We start from the raw sequence: 23,176 nt of genomic DNA, 5'->3' as shown, positions 1-23,176 counted from the left end.
ACCCCCCCCCCCAAGCCCCCTAAGCCCCCGCCGCCCCCGCCGCGACGCAACCCGGATACGGGCCGGCGTGCCGTGGCCGCGTTTGGCCGTGCCGCTAGAGGCCGGCCACGTCGTTTTGTGTTTCCGGCCACAGCACTTGCGGCCGGGCGCGTGTCTTGTACTCGGCCGCACCGATCGTGATAGAGGCGGCCTCGCCGCTTATGAACCGCCTGTAGCCACCCTCGCTCGCCACTGCTGCACCCGTGCCACGGTAATCCGCCCCACCACCACAGGCCAACCCCGGGTCACTCTTGCAAACGAGCACCCCCCCCCCCCATCCTGGTCTCTTTGAGTTCCCACCTGGTCACAAAAAATTGGCGTGAAACTCCGCTTACGCCCGGCTACACCGCTCACATCCGCCAGGGCGGGTGGGGGGGGCGGTGTCCAGGGCCCGGGGAAAATCCCACACCGCGTGGGGCCCTCCGACAGATTCAAACTAAACCGGAAATATTATATCTGACGTCGGAGCGACAGCCCCCCCCCCCCCCAAAGCGTGGGGCCCGAGGCGATCACCCCTATTCGGCCTCTCCCTAGGGACGGCTCTGACAGTCGGCCCCACCGCCTCCATTTCTCTCCACCAGCACCTTAGCCGCTGTGCCTTGCGCGGTCGGTGCGGAGAATTATCCGCCGCAGTCGCCCCACACTGGCTTCGCCGCCAACCTACTCGTAGCTGCCGGCCGACCTGAACCCTAGACGGCTTGACCCGACCTGACCGAACGGGCCCGAACACACGCAGATGCGAGGTCTACGGACGAAGATCAGGTGCTCTTCAGCGTGCGAGTGTGCGTCCGTGCGGAAGCACGTGCCTGAACAACCGGCGAGTAACTCCGATGTCGCAGAGCTCACAATCCTCACGCGGCCCCAGCAGCAGTCAGCAGCAGCAGCAGCAGCCTCCGCCAGAGCTGAGCTGAGCGAGCGGAGCGCGTGAGTGAGAGCGAGCAGAGTGCACGCGCGCGTGCGTCTGTTTGTCATGTTCTATTTTTGGCATCTGCGTTCCCAGGAGGATAGAGCTGAGGGGAGGGAGGCTTGGAGCGATCGGTGGTAGGGATGGCGCTGGGTGGGGGTTTGTTTACAATCTTGGCTGGAGAGGTGAAATGGGTCCACACTGCTTGGCCAGGAACCAGACTTTGTAAATCAATTACTCGGCAGACACGAGGAAAGACACCCACCCTCGTGTGTGTGTGTGCACGTGTGTGTTTTTTCACCCGGTGATGTCACACATCCTTAAGCCTTGGGGGGTGGGGTGGGGGAGCGGGGATGATTTGTGATGTCATTGGACAGTCACTGGCTGACTCTCCTAGCCCGTGATGTAATCTCGGCGTGACGTCACCCGCCCGCTCTCATCTCCCCGTGCATGTAGCGCGTGGGGGGGAGGAGGATGGGGGGGGGAAGCTGTGGGGGGGGGGGATAGGTGGGTGGTGGTGGCTGGGGGAGGCGGGGGAGTTAGCGGCGGTGGGGGGGGGGGAGCGTGTGGGGAGGGGTGTAGGGATTACAGCTTTGTGTGCGAGCCCGTGAGGCGGTGTTGGAATGTTCGGGGAATCCCTGGGGCAGCCACAGACAGGTGGGGGAAGTGGTGGGGGGTGTGTGCAGCGGTAAGCCGGATGTTGCTGTGGCTGAACATAGAGATAAGAATGTAAACAAAGCGGCGGCGATTGACCTTTGCCTGGCCTCTCCCCTGCCACGCGGTGGCGGCGGTGGCTCCACGGCAAGCGGCTAACCGGCACAGCCTGCCGATCGCCCCCCCTCCGTCTCCTCGAACCCCACGGGCGGGGCCCGGCACGGCGCCGTGCCGGGCGACGGTGCCGCGCCCGTGCCGGCGGTTGTCACCGCGCCGCCGCTCGTTTGCCCCGCACAGCCGCGGTGGGTCTCGAGACCTCTGCGTGTTTATTTTATTTCGGGGATGAAGTCCCCAGCGAGGGTCTTGCAGTCGAGATGGAGAAGTCTTTTGCCACTGCCACCACGACCGCCGCCGCCGCTACCACAACGACCACTGCCATTGCTACCGCCGCCACCGCCGCCGCCACCGCTGCCACCTCCTCGCTCACCATGTGGTCTCTCCTCCACCAAATCCCACAGCTACAGCTGCTGCTGCACAGGAGACCCACAAAGCCACCACCAAGATCTACTCTCAGACTCAGAGCCATAGACTCATACAGAGACCCATAGGCTCACACAGAGACTCGGCAAGCAGCAAACGCGAGACTGCTCGGCGCCACAAACCCAGTGACCCCAGTTCGATTCCCGCTCACGGCCAACATCGGTGACAGATATCTGAACCAGTCGTGGGCCGTCCCCTAGGTCCGCTCGACCTTAAATGAGTACCTCGTGCGGTGTGTAAACAAATGCGGCCAGGCGTGGTGCTGGCCGTCCACCACCTCGTGCGTTGTGCCGTACTCGCTGGCTTAACAGCACTCGCCCCGGCAGTCCGTGAAGCTTATACGGGGGACCTTTGTCTTTGCGTGTGGCCACTTGGCAGCCGGCTCGGGCTCCATGCAGGGTCCCCAGACCCCGCAGTCGACCAGCAGCTCCATGACGGAGGGGGCGGCCGAGATGAAGCCCCCCACTCCGGCATCCACCCCACACAGCCAGCCGCCCCCCACCGTGGGAAACAGGTGCGTACTGGCACACACGCACGTACACATGCACACGCACGTACTCACGCGCACGCACAGACACGCGCAGACGCACGCGTACACACAGACGAATGCACACGCACGCGCGCACACGCGTACACGTGCACACGCGTACACGCGCACACGCGTACACACACACAATTGTAAATGCACGCACACGCAGGTACATGTACATGCATATAAAGTCACAGGAAAAGATCTCCCAAATGGGCTTTAACAGACTGTGCTGTTAGCCGGCACGGTACACGAAGGGGGGTGGTTGGCCAACGCCCAGCTCGGCCGCCTTTGTCTCCCCAGTGCTGGCCGGCCGTGGTTATCGGCAGATCATCCTCTTGTGTGTGTGTTCATGTTCACGTGTATGTTCGTGTGTGTGTGTTCATGTTCACGTGTATGTTCTTGTGTGTGTGTGTTCATGTTCACATGTGTGTTGTTGTGTGTGTGTGTTCATGTTCACGTGTATGTTCTTGTGCGTGTGTTCATGTTCACGTGTATGTTCTTGTGTGTGTGTGTTCATGTTCACGTGTTTGTTCTTGTGTGTGTGTGTTCGTGTTCACGTGTATGTTGTTGTTGTTGTGTGTTCATGTTCACGTGTATGTTCTTGTTTATGTGTGTTCATGTTCACGTGTATGTTTTTGTGTGTGTGTGTGTTCATGTTCACGTGTGTGTTGTTGTGTGTGTGTCCATGTTCACGTGTCTGTTGTTGTGTGTGTGTTCATGTTCACGTGTATGTTCTTGTGTGTGTGTGTGAATGTTCACGTGTATGTTCTTGTGTGTGTGTTAATGTTCACGTGTATGTTCTTGTGTGTGTGTGTTAATGTTCACGTTTATGCTCTTGTATGTGTGTTAATGTTCACGTGTATGTTCTTGTGTGTGTGTTAATGTTCACGTTTATGTTCTTGTGTGTATGTGTTCATGTTCACGTGTATGTTCTTGTGTGTGTGTGTTCATGTTCATGTGTATGTTCTTGTGTGTGTGTGCGTTCATGTTCATGTGTATGTTCTTGTGTGTGTGTGTTCATGTTCACGTGTATGTTCTTGTGTGTGTTCATGTTCACGTGTATGTTCTTGTGTGTGTGTTAATGTTCACGTGTATGTTCTTGTGTGTGTGTAAATGTTCACGTGTATGTTCTTGTGTGTGTGTAAATGTTCACGTGTATGTTCTTGTGTGTGTGTGTGTTAATGTTCACGTTTATGTTCTTGTGTGTGTTAATGTTCACGTGTATGTTCTTGTGTGTGTGTGTTAATGTTCACGTGTATGTTCTTGTGTGTGTGTTCATGTTCACGTTTATGTTCTTGTGTGTGTGTGTGTTCATGTTCACGTGTATGTTCTTGTGTGTGTGTGTGTGTTCATGTTCACGTGTATGTTCTTGTGTGTGTGTGTGTTCATGTTCACGTGTATGTTCTTGTGTGTGTGTGTGTGTTCATGTTCACGTGTACGTTCTTGTGTGTGTGTGTGTTCACGTGTATGTTCTTGTGTGTGTGTGTTCATGTTCACGTGTATGTTCTTGTGTGTGTGTTCACGTGTATGTTCTTGTGTGTGTGTTCATGTTCACGTGTGGGGGCGTGGTTGGATAGTGGTTAGCGCTACGCTGCGCTCTGAACTAGCTTAAACGGTCCCGCGCCTCCCCTAGGTCGACTCAGCCTTGAAAGAGCACCTGGCACGGCGTGAGAGCATCAGCACACGGGCAGGCGGGCGCGGTGCCACGGACACGCTGCCCCGTGCCGCCCTTCAGAGGCGCTCGCTTGCCCCAACAATGTGCTAAGGTGTGTGTGCGGGCGATCTTTGTCTCGGTCTGCGTGCGCCAGGAACAGCACCATCAGCCTGCAGGACCCCTTCTCGGAGAACGGGGACCCGGCCTTCCAACGCCGCAACGCGCTCACCCCCAACCCCACCAGCGCCCCTTACCACAGCCTCACCCCGCCCGCCGGCGGGGGGCCCGACGCGCTGGCGCGGGCGGCCTACGAGCAGGGCCGGGCGGAGGGGCAGTACGGTGCCCCCCGCGACCCCCGCGACCCCCGCGACCCCCGTGACCCCCGCGACCCCCGCGACCCCCGCGACCCCTACAACCCCATGCGCAAAGGTACGGAGAGTGCGGGGAAAGGGGGGGGGGCACAGATAGGGGGGCTTTGTTAGAGGGGGGGCACTGAGGGGGGGAGCATTGTGAGAGGGGGGGGCTCTGTGAGCGTGTTCTCTGTATGTAGCGTGCTCTCTGTATGTAGCGTGTTCTCTATGTATGCAGTGTGCGGTGTTTATCTGTATGTAGCGTGTTCTCTGTATGTAGCGTGTTCTCTGTATGCAGTGTGTGGTGTTTATCTGTGTACAGTGTGTTCTCTGTATGTAGCGTGTTCTCTGTATGTAGCGTGTTCTCTGTATGTAGCGTGTTCTCTATGTATGCAGTGTGCGGTATTTATCTGTGTGTAGCGTGTTCTCTGTGTGTAGCCCTGTCTACATAGCGCCCTCTGGCTCTCTGTGCGGGGAGGTGTCGTGATTAACGAGCGTGCTCCGCCCCCCCCCTCCATGTCCGTCGCCCACTCCCAGCGGTCCCCGTGCCCGACCCGTACGGCTCCCAGGGCCCGTCGGCCCGGCTGCCTCCCGACCCCTACGGCCGGGGGCCTCCCACGGGCCTGGCCGGCCTGGGCAGCATGAGCCAGAGGCACCCGTACCCCTACGCGCCGGGCTACGACCGCCGGTGAGGTTCTCCGCCCCCCGGCCCACTCTCACCGATCACGACAGTTCCGCCTCCTGGCACAACTCGCCCCCCGCGCAGAGACGACGCTTCGTCGCGATTGGACGTCGCTGTTCATGCAAGAGTCGATTCGCTTCTCGCGCTGGCCAACCCCACCCCCCCCCCCCCCTCGTGTGCCGTTTACGGCCTTCGTAGGTGCTGCTCGCTAACGGCACTTGCCCCAGGCAGTCTGCGTGAAGGCTCTAAGAGGGGGACCTTTGTCTTTGTATTCCCTGTGGCGGGGAGCGGTGGCGCAGTGGTTCACGAACCCGACGTGCCGAGTTCACTTCCCTCTCACGGCGAATATCGGCGACGATGATCTGAGCCGGTCGTGGGCCTTCCCCAGGTTAACGCGGACTTGAATGAGTACCGGGCGCGGTGCGTACACGTCAGCACTGCGGAGACGAGGGTGGCCAGGCGGGGATGTTGGCCACACCCCAACCCCCTCATAGGTGCGCCGTGCCGGCCGTCTTAGGTGCTGCTCGCCAACTGGCGCTTTCCCCGGCAGCTCCTCTTGCCCCCACCGGTCTGTATGGTTACACGGGGGATCTTTGTCTTTGTGCGGTCAGGGCGGAACACGCGCTGTCGGTGGAGGCCGGAGTGGGCCCGGTAAACCCGCTCGTTCCTCCATCCGTGTCGGACCCCGGGATGTACTCCCCCGGGGGGCGCGGGCCCCCCCAGCCCAGGTGAGGCCACAGCCTGGCGGTCCGCAGGGCCAACGCACCGGTAGCTGGGGACCCCACGGGGAGAGCGAACGAGAGTGGGAGGAGGCCTTGTCGTCAGAACCGTGGAGGACGGTGATAGCGAGGAGTGATTGTGATTAGCGCGAAAGAAGTTCAACAGCCATCCATGTATGTACGTACGTATGTTGAATCGGAGGTGCAGGGGTGAGGACAACAAACTAAGAAGCAGTTCGAAAGAAGTTAGTTTTCAAACTAGATTAAAAGCGCATAGCTCAAGTTGCTTCCTAAATATCGGAAGGGCGTTCCAGACGGCCGCAGAAGCGCATCTGAAAGCGCGCTATGCAGTGAGGGATGAATGGAGGGAAAGCGGGCGAGAGAGGGATGGTGCTAGAGGGAGGGTGAGAGGAGAGAGAGGAAACGGGAGTGAGGGATGGAGCGAGAGAGATAGGGAGAAAAGGGAGAGGAGGAGGGGTAGAGAGGGAGCGGAAGAGAGGCCTACTTGAGGGTCCTTCGAGGCCCCTTGGTTCCACTTACCCTGTCCCGCTGCTGTGCGTGAGTTGGTAGTGGCGTTCCGGTCGGACCTCATTAAACATGCATGCCGGGTTATTTATTCATTCACTCCGCTGCTGCTGCAGCCGCCGCCGCCGCCGGCACGGCCACGGCTGCCGTGGTGGCGTTGCCGACGACTGCTGACGAGTGTGCGAAACCTGCCGTGGCACGCTGTGTTTACTCCGTTCAGGCACGACAACTACGGACAGCCGTACCCGGGGCAAGGCCCCCACCAGGGCCAGCCGCCCTACCCCCCGCCCGGCCAGCACGCAATGTACCAGCAGCAGCAGCCGCAGCCACAGCCGGTAACACACCGATGGGCACGCGCAGCCCAGCCCAACACGACGCGGTGAAGCCCGACACGATTAGGGCTGGCACAGCTCGGTCTGGCACGGCTAGGCCTGGCAATGGCGAGACCCGGCACGACTGGAACACTCCCGGGTTTAGCGGGAGGTGGCGGATGGCAGATCTTTAGGGGTGGTCGATGGACAATGTCAAAGTTAAAAAGAGTCAACCGTTAATTCATGGCACCGTTTATATTAATAAATATAATCACCAAATATACTCACCACACAGTCCCAGATAGCTGAAGCTCGCCAAGCGACGATGTCACGGTGGCCATGTTCTCATGGGGGTTGCTTATCCGGCATCTGATTGGCCGCTGCAGCGTTCGTGCCGATGTCGTCCCTGGCACAAGCGCCGCCACGCCGCCCACGGCGTCGCCATCTCACCGGCTCAGCCGTCGCGTTCCCGTTGAATCGCAACGCGTTTTCTCCCACGATGTTTGGGGCCTCGTGATGATCGCACGCTTTCCCACCCCCCCGGCGGGTCTCACCACGGCGACCCTCGCCAAATGAGGGTTTTCGAGGCAAGCGTCCTCGAAAACCCTCATTTGGCACGCATCGAGCGCTCCAGTGGTGCGTCCCGTGGCCACGCCACGTGCGTGTTTGTTGTTGCTCTGGAGACCAGGAGATCGATGATCGACGTTCGGTCGTAGCGTTGATGGCATTCGCCGTAATTTCTCACTTAACAGAGTGGGCCGCACGAAGGCTGCTGCCATCTTCCGCGGTGTGAGATGATGACGGTGATAGTTAAGCAGCTCGGCAGCGTCTCTCGATTAAAATGAAACTATTTTTGTTTTACCAGGTAAGGGCCACTGAGCTATTAGCTTATTTTTCTCTACGAAGTGGTTTATCACGTGGAAATTTAGAGCAGTCAAATACTCTAAACGTACGTTCATTCTAAATTTGGAGGGAAAAACCAGAGGACCCGGAGAAAAATTCACGTGACCACGGGGAGAATACTACAAATGTGCAGGTGTCAGAGTCTGGATCGAACCCACGACCTCCAGGCGAGGTAGTTAACATCTCGCCACCGTGGCGCTCCAGTTGACCAATTAACCAGACCGCACGGTGGTCGGAGTCTCTCTTCCTCCTCGTCTCCCCGTGCGTCTCCCTGACTCGCTTGCTTCACTCCGTCTCTCCGTCTCGCAGAACTACAAGCGACCCATGGAGGGCATGTACGGCCCGCCGGCCAAGCGGCACGAGAGCGAGGCCTACGGCCTGGCCTACCCGGCCCAGCCGCCCTCCGACCCCTACGCGGGCTACCCCGTGTCGGGGGCCACGGGGGCCTACGGGGACCGCCGGGCGCCCCCCACGCACGCCCCGGCCCCCGCCAGCCAGTTCCCCTTCAGCTACGCGCCACCCGACCGCGCGCCCCCGCAAGCCCCCCAGGCCATCGTGGGCGCCGACTCCGGCCCACCGCCGGCGCAGGGGTCGGCGGGGGGGCAACCGGGCTGGGGGCCGGCGCGCGCCGGGGGGGGGCCGGCGACGGGCGGCCCCGGGGACGCGGCGTACCCCCCCTACCCGAGCCGCCCGCCCTCGCAGGCCCCGCCGTACCCGGGCGCGGCGGGGGGCGGCCGCGGCGCGGGCGAGGACGGGGGGGCCCCCGCGGGGGAGCCGCCGGGCCCGCGGGCGCCGGGCGAGTGGCACTACGCGCAGAGGCCCGCGCCGTACGCGGCGACGCCGGCGCCGCAGCCCCACGGCCACGCGGCGCCGCCCGGCGCCGGCCAGAGGCCCCAGTACCGCACGGCCAGCCCCACCGGGTACCCACAGGTAGGTGGCGCGCTGGCCGCAAGGTGGCCGCACGGTGGCCGCCCCCTCCCCCCCACCCCAGCTCAACACGGCGCCCCCCGCCGCCGCGACCGCGACCGACCGCGCGTCTCCGTGCCGCCGCCCGTAGGTGTCTCCGAGCAAGCCGCCCTACCTCTCCGCCGGCGGCGTGCGGATGCAGAAGGTGGGGCCCCCCGTGCCGGCGTCGCAGCTGCCGGGGGGCGGGCCCCCCGCGCCGCTCGCTCTGCTGCCCCCCCCACGCAAGGACCCCCCCTTCCCGCCGGGGTGCGTGGAGGCGACGCAGGCGGCCGTGAAGGCGCGCCGCCGCCTCACCGCCAAGGACGTGGGTGAGCAGGGCACGCGCACCGCTCTACGCTCACCGCCGCTCTCCAGGCACCACCGCTCGTCACCGCCGCTGCCTTCGCTCGCGACCGCTCGCCACCGCTCGCCACCGTTCGCCACCGCTCACCGCCGCGCATCGCTCGCCACCGCTCACCCCTCGCCACCCCTCGCCACCGTTCACCATCGCTTCCCGCCTCTCGCCGCCGCTCACCGGCACTCACCGCTGGCGACGGCGCTGTGGGAGGAGCAGGCACCCCGGAGGCGTGGCGGGTGATGATGTCGCTCAAGTCGGGCCTGCTGGCGGAGAGCAGCTGGGCGCTGGACTCCGTCAACGTGCTGCTGCACGACGACACCACCGTCGCCAGCTTCAGCCTCTCGCAGGTGCTGCCGCTACCGCCCTGCTCCACGCCGCCCTGCACCGCACCGCACCACCACCCTGCCTCATGCCACCCTGCACTGCACCTGATACTGTTGATGATAATGGTGATGATGATGATGACGACAACGATAATGACGATGACTGTGATGATGATGATGATGACGACGATGGCAATGATGATGATGATGATGGCGGTGACGAATGATGACGGTGCTGCCGCTGCCCAGCTGCCCGGCCTGCTGGAGCTCCTCGTCGAGTACCTGCGCCGCTGCCTCATCCACATCTTCGGGATCCTGCGCGAGTGCGAGATCGGGGGTCGCGCCGCGTACGACGACGACGACGACGAGGAGGAAGAGGAGGACGAGGAGGAGGAGGAGGACGGCGAGGACGGTGCCACGCAGGACGCGGAGGAGCACGCGGCCGCCTGGGCCGGCCACTGGGTCGACGACGACGAGGAGGAGGAGGAGGAGGAGGAGGAGGGAGAGGAGGACCCGGGTTGGGACGAGGAGGAGCAGGAGGACGAGGATGACGAGGCCTGCCCCGCCGGCCCTACCGACAACGACGACGACAACGACGACAACGACGACGACAACGACGCAGACGGCGGCGGCGCCGCGAGGGCGAACGCCAACGAGCGGCCGCGGCGGCGGCGGGGAGCGGCCGCCCCCCACCGGCCACCGGGGCCGTCCGCCGAGCGCAAGCGCAAGCAGGCGAGCCGCTTCGACCGACGGCCGCTGGCGCTGGCTCTGGAGGACGCGGACGGGGCCTACGTGCTGGACCGCTCGGCCCGCCTGGGCCAACCGCGGGAGTTCGACAGCGGCCTGCAGCACTGGCGGGTGGGCGGCGGCGACACCACGTGCCACATCCAGACGCACTTCGAGCGCCGCGACGAGCGGCCCAGGAGCCCGGCGCCGCCGCGGCAACCGCAGCAGCAGCAGCAGCGGCGACCGGCGCAGCAGCAGCAGCAGCAGCAGCAGCAGAACGGGCCCGTGGAGAGCGCGCAGCCCAACGGCAGCAGCAACGGCGTGCGCGCGGACGGGGAGCCGGCGGGCAGGGAGGAGGGCGACGCGCCGCCCGTGCGGAACGGCACGGGCGGCAAGGAAGCGGCGGAGCGCGCGGCCAGGGGCGGCAGAGCGGCACCGGGCTCGCCCGACGGCGCCGGCCTGGCCCGGGGCGGCCCCAAGCCGGCGGCGAGGGCCGGGAACGACGCGGACCGCGGGCCGCCGGCGTCGTCCTCCAGCAGGCGGGAGACGGCGCAGCGGGGCCAGCGGCAGCAGCTGGGCCAGCAGCGGAAGCAGCAGCAGATGCTGGAGGACGAGCCGCAGGGCCGCGACGAGGCGCCGCTGAGCCGCACGCGTCCCTGGCAGGAGTCGCTGGTGGGGCGCTGCGCGTGCGTCTCCAACATCGTGCGCAGCCTGTCCTTCGTGCCGGGCAACGATGCCGAGATGGCGCGCCACCCGGGCCTGCTGGTCATCCTGGGCCGCCTCGTGCTGCTGTGCCACGTCCACCCCGACCGCCGGCCGCCGCTGCGCCAGTGCCGGCGACCCCCGGCGGACGCCTCCGGCGACGAAGCCGGGGACGGTCGCTGCCCCGCGGCCGCCGGCGAACGGGGACAGAAGGAGGAGCGGGAGGAACCGGCGGCGACGAAGGCGGAGAAACGGCCGGACGCCGACGGCGGCGGCGGCGCCGCGTGCGAGCCCGCCGACGGCGGCGCCGCCGGCAGGACGGAGCGGAGGCCGTGCGGCGGGGGCGACGCGTGGGGGGGGTGGGGGGCGTGGGCCCCGGCGTCCGTGGTGCCCGCCGCCTGGCAGGAGGAGTGGCTGCTGGAGTGCGTGGAGACGCTGCGCGAGAACGCCTTGGTGACGCTCGCCAACATCGCGGGCCGCCTCGACCTGTCGCTCTACGCCGAGAGCGTGTGCCTGCCCGTGCTCGACGGCCTCCTGCACTGGGCCGTGTGCCCGGCGGCCGAGGCGCGCGACCCCTTCCCGTCGCTCGCGCCGTGCGCCGTGCTCTCGCCGCAGCGGCTCGCGCTCGAGACGCTGTCGAAACTCGGCGTGCAGGAGGGCAACGTGGACCTCATCCTGGCGACGCCGCCCTTCTCGCGGCTCGAGTGCCTCCTGAGCGCGCTGGTGCGCTTCGTGGCCGAGCGGCGCAACCCGGTGTGCCGCGAGATGAGCGTGGCGCTGCTCGCCAGCCTCGTGCAGGGCGGCGGCGCCGACGGCGTGCCCGCCCGCGCCGTGGCGCGGCACAAGGGCACCGTGGGCAGCCTCGTGTGCTTCCTCGAGGACGGGCTGATGGCCGCGCTGCAGCAGACGCAGCAGCAGCAGCAGACGCAGTCGGCGCAGCAGCAGCAGCAGCAGCAGCAGCAGACGGCGCAGCAGGGCGGGGGCGGGGGCGGTGGCGGGGCGGCCGCCTCGCTGGAGCCGCCCAGCGTGGACATGCTGCGGCGTGCCGCCGGCGTGCTGCTGGCGCTGGCCAGGCTGGACGGGTGCCGCGCCGAGTTTGTGCTGTACGAGGGCCGGCTGCTGGACATCGCCATGTCGCACATCCTCAACCCCTACATCTCCCCCGTCGTGGCCGACGTGCTTTACGTGCTGGGCCACACGTGACCCCCGCCCCACCCCCCCAGCTACGCGTAGCCCACCCCACCCCGTGTCCCCCGCCGCCCGCCCCTCGCCGGGCCCCGCGTCTCCGTGTTGTCTCGCTCGGGGCCCCGTGGCGTCGCTGCCGGCCAGGCCAGGGCTCGAGTGTCCGGCCTCCTCTCCGCGCTGCCCCGCCCAATTATATTTCCCGCGTCTTAGTTTTGTGGTTTTTAATTTTCCCCGATCGTCGAGTCCAGCGCCGCCACCGTTGCCGCCTTCCGCTGGCAATGCCCCGCCCCAAACCTAGGAGGGGACCGGATCTCCCCGCGGCACTCCCCGAGAGCCGGCGGACGTTCGGGGCGCCGTGCCGGGCGGGCGGGCGAGCGGGCGGGCGGCAGTTGGGATAGAGAGGGCACTTGGCGCGTGCGCCGAGTGTTCACCAGGTCCAGCCAGGTGCCATTTAAAAGCCACGAACAAGGAACTGAAACCCGGCGCGCCCCCCCCCCCCCCACCCAACCCCCGCGCGGGGCACCCTGCCCTGCGGCCGCTCGGCGCCCAAAGCGCCAGCCAATCGGTACTCCTCCTCCTCGTCGCTAGCGCCGAGCCCTGCGTTTGGATACCGGCCCAGGAGACGTCGCCGTGTATTTAATTATTATTGACGTGGCAGAGTTGAGGTTGTGCGACGCGTGCGTGCGAGCGCACACGTGCTGCCCGTGGTCTGGGGCCCAGAAGGACGCTGCCGTGTGCGTGGAAGGGGGCGGCTCGGTACCCCGAGCCTGCCTACCTGCGTGAGGGGTGGGTGGCTGCGCGAGTGACTGCGTGTGCGCGAAAGAGTGAATGTTTATATGTGTGCGTGTGCGCGGGATTGACTGTGCGTGCATTTCTGCCTTTGTCTAAGCGCGTTCGGGGGTGGGGGGTGATTCCGCGTGCGTGGAGGCGTGCGTGGTGGTGACCTTGCCGCGGACAGCAGTGGGAACCCGGCGCGTCGCCCGTCAGCTTTGTTACGGTGGAACTTTGGAGAGCGCCCAGTGCCAGGCCACGAGGACACAACCCGCGGAGAGCTACGAACCGCCCGGTCGCCGTGGGCCCCCGCGGACGCCGGGCGTGCACCCAGCAGCCCGCGGTGGGGCCGTGGATTTAGAATTTGCGACCACGGCGGCGGTGGTGGCGACGGTGACGGGTTATCCTCATTATTATTATTATAATTATGGTTGTTGGCGCGTAAGCTGGGCGACCGGGCCCCGTTCCTGCCCGCCGTCGTCCGTCGCCCACCACCACCACCACCTGCCCTCCACTCGCGTGCCGGGCGCGGCGTGCTCGCTGTACATACCTGTACATTGCCTACTCCCCCCCCCACCGCGCCCCCCTTATCATTATTACTACTATCGTTATTATTACTGCGTGTATTTTATTTCACGTCCGTTTATAATTATTATCGTACTTTTCATTTTGTTTTATAAACCCCCTTTTAGAAGGAAGTACTTGTAGCTAGAGTTGTGAGGACTGCTCCCCCCACCCACTCACCCACCATCATACCCCCCCCCCCCCACCATCATCCCCAGTGCTTAATGGTAGGGGGAGGGGCGGAGTCCCCCGTGCCAGTGTACAGCCTCCCTCTTGCGACCACCCAGCGTGCGTCTCCCCCTGCCACGCCACGCCAACCGCGCCCCCCCCCCCCCAGCGAGAAGATGAGGAACGCGAGAGGGCACCGCTGTTTGGCGCCAGAGTCCTCCGCATCTTTGTATTGCCGAACAGCTCGCCCCCCCCCCCAGCCCCCCCCCCCGTGTACATTCTGCCCACAGCGAGGTGACCCCCCCCCGCCCCTCGCCCCTGCCACCCCGTGCCATTTATTCTTTATGAATCTTTATACTGTATGTCCCCCCCCCGCCCCCCCCCCCATGGTAAAAATAAATGTACATGAACCGCTTTCTACATGTCCAGTTGTGACCCGGACTCTCCACCCTCATCACCCACGTCTCTTCCAAGTCAGCCCTGGTCCAGCCCTGGGCCGGCCCTTGGTCAGCCCTGGGCCGGCCCTGGGTCAGAGTTGGGCCATTATTGGGTTTCATGTAAACCGCCCTGTCTCCACTGCTGGCCTGATGACTAATAATAATGTCTTAACGAGTCTCAAGACGTGCTTTCAGGAAGCTCCTGTGCTGGGATGTTTGGCCGATTGTCGATGTCGTATTTTGGCTTCGATTGGGAGGAGACCTCCTCCGTGCTTGGAGAGAGAAAACAACAAAACCTCTGCCATGGTGTGACGGTCAGCGTACAGAACTGACCATCCAGAGGTCGCCGGTTCAATTCCATCTCCCGGCGCTGCAGTTGCAACAATGGGGCAGAAATCTCAAATCGTCGTCCCCCCCTCCCCCCCACGCCGAAGCCTCTGTCCACCCAGCGGTGTCAAAGAGGTCGCCGGTTTGACCTCGCGGCGTGGCGGTTGAAAAAATTTGGTGCGATTTTAGTGAATCTCCCCCACCCTGAGGACACCACAGTCGGACGACCGGCAGGTCGCGGGTGGTGGGCTGATTTTGACTTCAAACTTTCGTGACTGCAGGAATTGAGATTCTATGGTTCGTTCGGTAAAAAAAATAGCAATAAAATAAAAGTGAATAAAAAAAGTAATAAAAAATATCACGACGTTTGTTATCGCAACTCAAGCGGCCGTTCCTGATGACGACCACTTGTGTTGCGATAACAAACGTGATATTTTTATTATTTTTTATTCACTTTATTTTTATTATTTTATTCTTTATATCTACGTGACTTTACCGAAAGAACCACAGGATATGGTGATGTAATGTGTAGTTACTCCCATATCTTCCAACACATTTGGCCTGCGTGGAAGAGTAGGCCGATAGTACTCGGGTCTCGATTGGACTCCTTTCTTGTGGTGGCCCTTCTGGCACCAGTGGCGAGGTCAAGAAGTTTCAGGGCCGAGGGAAAAACCGGAGGACCCGGAGAAAAATCCACGCGACCACGGGGAGAGGGAGAGACACCGCAAACTCCAAATATACAGCAGCGGGCGTCAGGGTCGGGATCGAGCCCACGACCTCCTGCATACCAGGCGAGGTTGTTAACATCTCCTAGCCACCGTGGCTTTGCCAACCTGCACTTACCACTGTGGTGAAGTGTGGTCAAATGCCACGTGGATTGAGAAATATGGGTAATGTACATTATTATAACTGTGCCACGGATGGGGACGCGCCCGAGGAGACGGAGTGACGTGTACTGCATGGTTCGTTACATCGTCGCAGGATCGTAAGAGGAGACGGCGGTGAGGGGAAGCCTTCATCCAGCAGTGGATTGACCATGGCTTATGATAATTCTTCATTAACAATTGTATTCAGAAACCAGCCCCCGCGGCTTAGGGGTCGAGTTGCGAGTTAAAATCCTGATTTAGGGATTGACTCTGCCAATCATCCGTGGCGGGGTCGGTAAAATGAATACACAGAACCTCTTCATGGGGGGCAGATGAACAGTGGTCGTCCTATGGATAGACTCGCCCCGTTGTAGAAACGTGCAATTTCCCCCACTGGCTCTGAGATGAGCACCAATGCCTCAACGTTCATTTGAAGACGTCACGTGGTTTTCGTTTATTATGATTCCGCTCGCTTACCCAGGAAAAACTCGAGAGGCTCGGGCCTTCTCAAGTAGGAGTGCCGATGCTGCTGCTGGGGAGCGGTACGCGGAGCCGTGAGCGCTACGAACCCGGCGACCCGAGTTCGATTCCCGCTGGCGGCCACCAACACCAATGACGATTATCTGAATCGGTTCTGGGCCTCCCATAGGTCGATTCGGCTTCAAATGAGTGCCTGGTGTGGTATGTAAACATCGTTACTATGGAGAGACAAAGGCGGTCGGGCGTGGTGTTGGCCACCCACCCCCTCGTGGACTTTGCCGGCCTTCAAAAGTGCTCACTAACAGCACTTGCCCCAACGGTCTGTTACAGGCTATATGGATGATCTTTTTCTTTGTTCTCAACTGCGTAATTTGCAGGTGATTTTTTTTATTCAGCATTGGGGGATCTGGTTTTGGCCGACACCAGTTGGTTACATTGTGTGTGTCATAGTTACATTGTGTGTATGTGTGATAGTTACATTGTGTGTGTTAGTTACATTGTGTGTGTGTATTACACCCAGGACCTTATTCTCAAACCCATAGTGGCCTGGTCTCAGCGAGCTGATGAAAGTTGCAAGAGAGAATTTCATCATTGCTTGCAGCTGGGGTTGGCATCCTCCCCCACTCCTGATGCCGAGGGGAAATGGGCGAGGTTTAGGAATGTGGCTCATGCAGCTGCAATGGCTGCCTTGGGTACACGGTCCAGACCTCCCCAGAGACCCTGGCTAGGAGGTGTTCAGGCTGGCTGAGAAAAAGCATCTACCGCATCCCACGTCAGAGAATGAGGAGGCTTACCGCAGCCTTAGCTCGGAGGTTCGGAGAGCCTTGAGGCGCCGCAAGGATGGGTGGTGGTCGCGGGTTGCTGAGGAGATGGAGTCTGCCTCAATGGCCCGCGATCACAAATCCCTATTTAACTCCATCAAAAAAGTAACCTGCAGCGCCACACCTATTACCATCATTAGGGGAAAGGACGGTGATCCAATCTCCGACCCCCAGGAACAGGTTTGCAGATTTGCTGAGCATTTATGTGAGGTCCTGGGGAAGGGGGAATCCCTCAGCGTGGAAAACATAATAGGACAAAGTGGGGATGATCCTGCTGAGGCTGCAGTGCCTCAAAAATTGGAGGAGAAAGTCACCCCCTGTAAGTGGCTGGCTGAGGTGCCATCCATTGAGGAAGTACTGAAGGCGATCCAGAGTCTGAGATCAGGAAAACTACCGGGCAGAGATGATCTCCCAAGCAAAATGCGTTTGTGCACAGACTGCCCTACATGACATAATAACTGTCTGGACCACTGGACGGGTTCCGCAGGATTGGAAGGATGCCCTGGTGGTCCCCCTCTTTAAGAAGGGGGACCGCACAGACTAACAACTACAGGGACATCTCACTCCTCAGTGTGCCGGGAAAAGTCCTGGCAAAGATTATTCAACATCGCCTTGCTAGGCACGCTGAGGAGAGGCTTGCGGAGCCCCAATGCGGTTTCAGGAAAGGGCGGTCCTGCACAGATGCCATATTTTCTGTCCGTTTGCTACAGCAGAGATGTAGGGAATTCCAACAAGACCTACATCTCTGCTTCATTGACCTGGTCAAGGCCTATGATACCATCAGTAGGCCTGAGCTCTGGGTTGTTCTTCGTGCTTTCGAAGTCCCTGACCCTCTGCTCACGCTCATTAAGGACCTTCATGATGGTGAGCAGGCCCGGGTAAAACTACGTGGCCGGGAGTCAGAGCCATTCCCTGTACACCTTGGGGTGCAACAGGGATGTCCTCTGGCTCCAACATTATTTAACATCTATTTCGACCACGTAGATCATGAAGCCTTCAGTAGCTGTACCGGAGGAATTTCCATCTGGTACAGATACAATGGGAGACTGATCGATGCCTGGGTGCGGTCAAGGGATGGCTCCCTATTGCTCAACCACGTTATGCATGCCGATGATTTGGTAATAGCTGCTCATTCAGAGCAGGAGTTGGAGACTGGAGCGTGCCACTTAGAGATGGGGCCTTACCATCAGCCCCACCAAAACTAAGCACCTGCCTGGGTATTTTGTACCATCGGACACTCCACCCCCAAATCTCCCAATCGGTGATGGGGCAGTTGTGGAGAGAGTGGAGAGTTTCACATACCTGGGCAGTGTGCTTATGACCGGCTACAGTTTAACAGCAGAGGTCTCACTCCGAATCAGTCGAGTGGCATTATCTTTTCTTCGGTTGCGTAACGCTGTGTGGAAGCTACCTGGTCTGTCGCTCCGCACGAAGCTTCGGGTCTTCTCGGCCAAGTCATTCCTTCCCTTCTCTACGCTTGTGAAACATGGACCCCCCTAATGGAATATCTTCGCCGGTTGGAAGCATTTCGGCTGGCCTGCCTACGATCAATCCTGGGTTTAACCAGGCTGGATTGTGTGAGCTCACAAATCCTTGAAAGATCTGGGCAAGGTCCCATCGGTGAGCTCCTCCGGCAGGCAAGGCTGCGTTGGCTGGGTCATGTAGCCCGCATGCCCAGCCACCGCATGCCGAAACAGCTTTTGTTCGGCCGGATCGAAGGGGCTAAACGGGCGCGGCACGGGCTAGAGAAGAGATGGAGTGATGTGGTACAGGAGGACGTGGAGCTGAGTGGACTTGCCGATGACTGGTACCAGCGGTGTCAAGATCGGCCTCTGTGGAGGAGGCTCGTGAAGGACGCTACTGGACAGTTGGAGGCTGTCACCCTCCAACAACAGCGGAGGGCGGATGAGCGATGCTCACAACAACGAGCAGAGCTCCGGGTGGCTAAAGCACAGCAGGTTGGCACAGTAGGGAGCATAGGTGGTGCATCAGCCAGTCATCTCGGTCATCTCAGTCGACCCGTGGCACCTGGGTCTGCCCCGTGACCTCCTGCCAGCCGGCGTTCGACACTTCACGTGGCCTCAAGGTGCACATGGCCTGGCACAAGCGTCGTGGTGACATCACCGCCACTTCGTGGCAAATGGCGATTGTTGTTACAGTGTGTGTTACAGTGTGTGTGTTACAGTGTGTGTGTTAGTTACATTGTGTGTGTTAGTTACATTGTGTGTGTGTTAGTTACAGCGTGTGTGTGTTAGTTACACTGTGTGTGTGTGTTAGTTACAGTGTGTGTGTTAGTTACATGTGTGTGTGTGTTAGTTACATTGTGTGTGTGTTAGTTACAGTGTGTGTGTTAGTTACAGTGTGTGTGCTACTTACATGTTGTGTGTGTGTTAGTTACATGTTGTGTGTGTGTTAGTTACAGTGTGTGTGTGTTAGTTACAGCGTGTGTGTGCTAGTTACAGTGTCTGTGTATTAGTTATAGTGTGTGTTAGTTACATGTGTGTGTGTTAGTTACATTGTGTGTGTTAGTTACATTGTGTGTGTGTGTTAGTTACATTGTGTGTGTGTGTTAGTTACAGTGTGTGTGTGTGTTAGTTACAGTGTGTGTGTGTTAGTTACAGTGTGTGTTAGTTACAGTGTGTTTGTTAGTTACTGTGTGTGTGTTAGTTAGTTACAGTGTGTGTGTGTTAGTTACATTGTGTGTGTTAGTTACAGTGTGTGTGTGTGTGTTAGTTACATTGTGTGTGTGTGTTAGTTACAGTGTGTGTGTGTTAGTTACAGTGTGTGTGTGTTAGTTACAGTGTGTGTGTGTTAGTTACAGTGTGTGTGTTAGTTACCATGTGTGTGTGTTAGTTACAGTGTGTGTGTTAGTTACCATGTGTGTGTGTTAGTTACATTGTGTGTGTGTGTGTGTTAGTTACAGTGTGTGTGTGTTAGTTACATGTTGTGTGTGTGTTAGTTACATGTTGTGTGTGTTAGTTACATTGTGTGTGTTAGTTACATGTTGTGTGTGTTAGTTACATTGTGTGTGTTAGTTACAGTGTGTGTTAGTTACAGTGTGTGTGTGGCTATCGGGGGGGGGGGGGGACTGGATAACCTTGAGGAAGGCGACGTAGAGCAGCAGGGCGAGAGGAGACAAACTCCACAGAGAGAGAGAGATGGCGAAATCAGAGGGAGTGAGTGAGAGTGAGTCAGAGTGAGTGAGTCACAGTGAGTGAGTAACAGTGAGTGCGTCACAGTGAGTCACAGTGAGTGAGTCACAGTGAGTGAGTCACAGTGAGTGAGTCAGAGTGAGTGAGTCACAGTGAGTCACAGTGAGTGAGTCACAGTGAGTGAGTCACAGTGAGTGAGTCACAGTGAGTCACAGTGAGTCACAGTGAGTGAGTGAGTCACAGTGAGTGAGTCAGAGTGAGTGAGTCAGAGTGAGTCACAGTGAGTGAGTGAGTCACAGTGAGTGAGTCCCAGTGAGTCACAGTGAGTGAGATAGCACAGTGAGTGAGAGTGAGTCACAGTGAGTGAGTGAGAGTGAGTCACAGTGAGTGAGTGAGTCACAGTGAGTGAGTGAGTCACATTGAGTGAGATAGTCACAGTGAGTGAGTGAGTCACAGTGAGTGAGATAGTCAGAGTGAGTCACAGTGAGTGAGTCAGTGAGTGAGAGTGAGTCACAGTGAGTGAGATAGTCACAGTGAGTGAGTGAGTCACAGTGAGTGAGATAGTCACAGTGAGTCACAGTGAGTCACAGTGAGTGAGATAGTCACAGTGAGTGAGTCAGTGAGTGAGAGTGAGTCACGGTGAGTGAGATAGTCACAGTGAGTGAGTGAGTCACAGTGAGTGAGTCACAGTGAGTGAGTCAGTGAGTGAGAGTGAGTCACAGTGAGTGAGATAGTCACAGTGAGTGAGATAGTCACAGTGAGTGAGTGAGTCACAGTGAGTGAGATAGAGTGAGTCACAGTGAGTGAGCCACAGTGAGTGAGAGTGAGTCACAGTGAGTGAGTGAGAGTGAGTCACATTGAGTGAGATAGTCAGAGTGAGTGAGTCACAGTGAGTGTGATAGTCACAGTGAGTCACAGTGAGTGAGTCACAGTGAGTCGGGCCACGCATGGCCCCCGCGCCGAGAGTGAGAGACGCCAGCCGCTCGGTCATCGCTGCCACCCGGGCCTCTTGATCCACGCGGACCCCGAGGGCCCCGCGGACGCCGCGGGAGCGCGGGGCCGCCCTGGGCCGGGCCGAGGCCCAGCCGAGGCGGGCAGGGGCCGCCCCGGGCGGGGCCGCGCGGAGCACGCGGTCGGGGTTGAGGTGGCCCCGGGTGAAGGTCGCCACCGCGGCGCGGTGCGCGGCCTCGGTGCGATCCAGGAGACGCCGCAGGGACGCGCGGCCCGCGGGCCCCATGGCGCCCCCTCCCACGTGCTGCCCCCTCTTCACCCCTCTCGCGTCTGCCCCGGTCCGAGCCTCGTGGCCGGCTCAATGGGCCCTGGGCAGGAATGGAGGCCGGGGCCCTCCTCACTCCGGGGTCCCGGGAGACCACGCCCCCCCCCACCCCGTGTGGACTCGGCGTCCTGGTTGCCATGGGGACGCGAGGCCCGCAAACAGCGCGGAGACTGCCGCTCTCACTCACTGTGACTGTGACTCACTGTGACTCACTGTGACTGTGACTCACTGTCAGTGTCACTCACTGTGACTGTGACTCACTGTGACTCACTGTGACTGTCACTCACTGTCACTCACTGTGACTGTGACTCACTGTGACTGTCACTCACTGTGACTGTGACTCACTGTGACTCACTGTGACTGTCACTCACTGTCACTCACTGTGACTGTGACTCACTGTGACTGTCACTCACTGTCACTCACTGTGACTGTCACTGTGACTGTCACTCACTGTGACCCACTGTGACTGTGACTCACTGTGACTGTGACTCACTATCAGTCACTTTGACTGTGACTCACGGTGACTGTGACTCACTGTGACTCACTGTGACTGTCACTCACTGTCACTCACTGTGACTGTGACTCACTGTGACTGTCACTCACTGTCACTCACTGTGACTGTCACTGTGACTGTCACTCACTGTGACTCACTGTGGCTGTGACTCACTGTGACTGTGACTCACTGTGACTGTGACTCACTATCAGTCACTTTGACTGTGACTCACTGTGACTGTGACTCACTGTGACTGTGACTCACTGTGAATGTCACTCACTGTCACTCACTGTGACTGTCACTGTGACTGTCACTCACTGTGACTGTGACTCACTGTGACTGTCACTCACTGTCACTCACTGTGACTGTCACTGTGACTGTCACTCACTGTGACTCACTGTGGCTGTGACTCACTGTGACTGTGACTCACTGTGACTGTGACTCACTATCAGTCACTTTGACTGTGACTCACTGTGACTGTGACTCACTGTGGCTGTGACTCACTGTGACCCACTGTGACTGTGACTCACTGTGACTGTGACTCACTATCAGTCACTTTGACTGTGACTCACTGTGACTGTGACTCACTGTCACTCACTGTGACTGTGACTCACTGTGACTGTGACTCACGGTCACTCACTGTCACTCACTGTGACTGTGACTCACTGTCAGTCACTGTGACTGTCACTCACTGTGACTCACTGTGACTGTGACTCACTGTGACTGTAACTCACTGTGACTCACTGTGACTGTCACTCACTGTGACTGTCGCTCACTGTGACTCACTGTCACTCACTGTTACTCACTGTGGCTCACTGTGACTCTCTCACTGTGACTGTCACTCACTGTGACTCACTGTCACTCACTGTGACTGTGACTCACTGTCACTCACTGTAACTGTGACTCACTGTGACTGTGACTCACTGTGACTCACTGTGACTGTGACTCACTGTGACTGTCACTCACTGTGACTCACTATGACTCACTGTTACTCACTGTGGCTCACTGTGACTCTCTCACTGTTACTCACTGTCACTCACTGTGACTCACTGTCACTCACTGTGACTCACTGTGACTGTCACTCACTGTGACTCACTGTCATTCGCTGTTACTCACTGTGACTGTCACTCACTGTGACTCACTGTCACTCACTGTGACTGTGACTCACTGTCACTCACTGTAACTGTGACTCACTGTGACTGTGACTCACTGTGACTCACTGTGACTGTGACTCACTGTGACTGTCACTCACTGTGACTCACTATGACTCACTGTTACTCACTGTGGCTCACTGTGACTCTCTCACTGTTACTCACTGTCACTCACTGTGACTCACTGTCACTCACTGTGACTCACTGTGACTGTCACTCACTGTGACTGTGAATGACAGTCACTGTGACTCACTGTCACTCACTGTTACTCACTGTGACTGTCACTCACTGTGACTCACTGTCAGTCACTGTGACTCTCTCACTGTCACTCACTTTGACCCACTGTCAGTCACAGTGAGTCACTGTCACTCACTGTCAGTCACTGTGACTCTCTCACTGTCACTCACTGTGACTCACTGTGACTCACTGTCACTCACTGTGACTCACTGTCAGTCACAGTGAGTCACTGTCACTCACTGTGACTGTCACTCACTGTGACAGTCACAGTGAGTGACAGTCACAGTGAGTCACAGTGAGTGAGTGACAGTGAGTGAGTCACTCACTGTGACAGTCACAGTGAGTGAGTCACAGTGAGTCACAGTGAGTGAGTGACAGTGA

General features: G+C 59.5%; 1 protein-coding gene across 5 annotated transcripts in view; it reads left to right on the top strand.

Annotated features, from left to right (window-relative positions):
• Window positions 1–14,174, top strand: part of LOC116953322 (AT-rich interactive domain-containing protein 1B-like) — a 103,405-nt gene extending 89,231 nt beyond the window's left edge. For 4 of the 5 annotated variants that reach the window (XM_076074916.1, XM_076074917.1, XM_076074915.1 and 1 more), the window contains exons 14-22: window positions 2,516–2,651; window positions 4,478–4,752; window positions 5,211–5,361; window positions 5,967–6,083; window positions 6,820–6,934; window positions 8,123–8,743; window positions 8,871–9,087; window positions 9,330–9,463; window positions 9,689–14,174. In XM_076074916.1, coding sequence (XP_075931031.1) covers window positions 2,516–2,651; window positions 4,478–4,752; window positions 5,211–5,361; window positions 5,967–6,083; window positions 6,820–6,934; window positions 8,123–8,743; window positions 8,871–9,087; window positions 9,330–9,463; window positions 9,689–12,070 — 4,148 coding nt within the window. In that variant the 3' untranslated portion in view covers window positions 12,071–14,174. The remainder of the gene's footprint in view (window positions 1–2,515; window positions 2,652–4,477; window positions 4,753–5,210; window positions 5,362–5,966; window positions 6,084–6,819; window positions 6,935–8,122; window positions 8,744–8,870; window positions 9,088–9,329; window positions 9,464–9,688) is intronic. The other variant, XM_076074914.1, reaches the window with a different exon arrangement.
• Window positions 14,175–23,176: the final 9,002 nt, after the last annotated feature.

The sequence above is a fragment of the Petromyzon marinus genome, chromosome 51 (genome assembly GCF_048934315.1).
Source record: "Petromyzon marinus isolate PM22_M1 ecotype Great Lakes invasive population chromosome 51, UKy_Petmar_22M1.pri1.0, whole genome shotgun sequence".
Lineage (NCBI taxonomy): Eukaryota > Metazoa > Chordata > Hyperoartia > Petromyzontiformes > Petromyzontidae > Petromyzon > Petromyzon marinus.
This window is presented reverse-complemented; position numbering and strand designations above follow the sequence as displayed.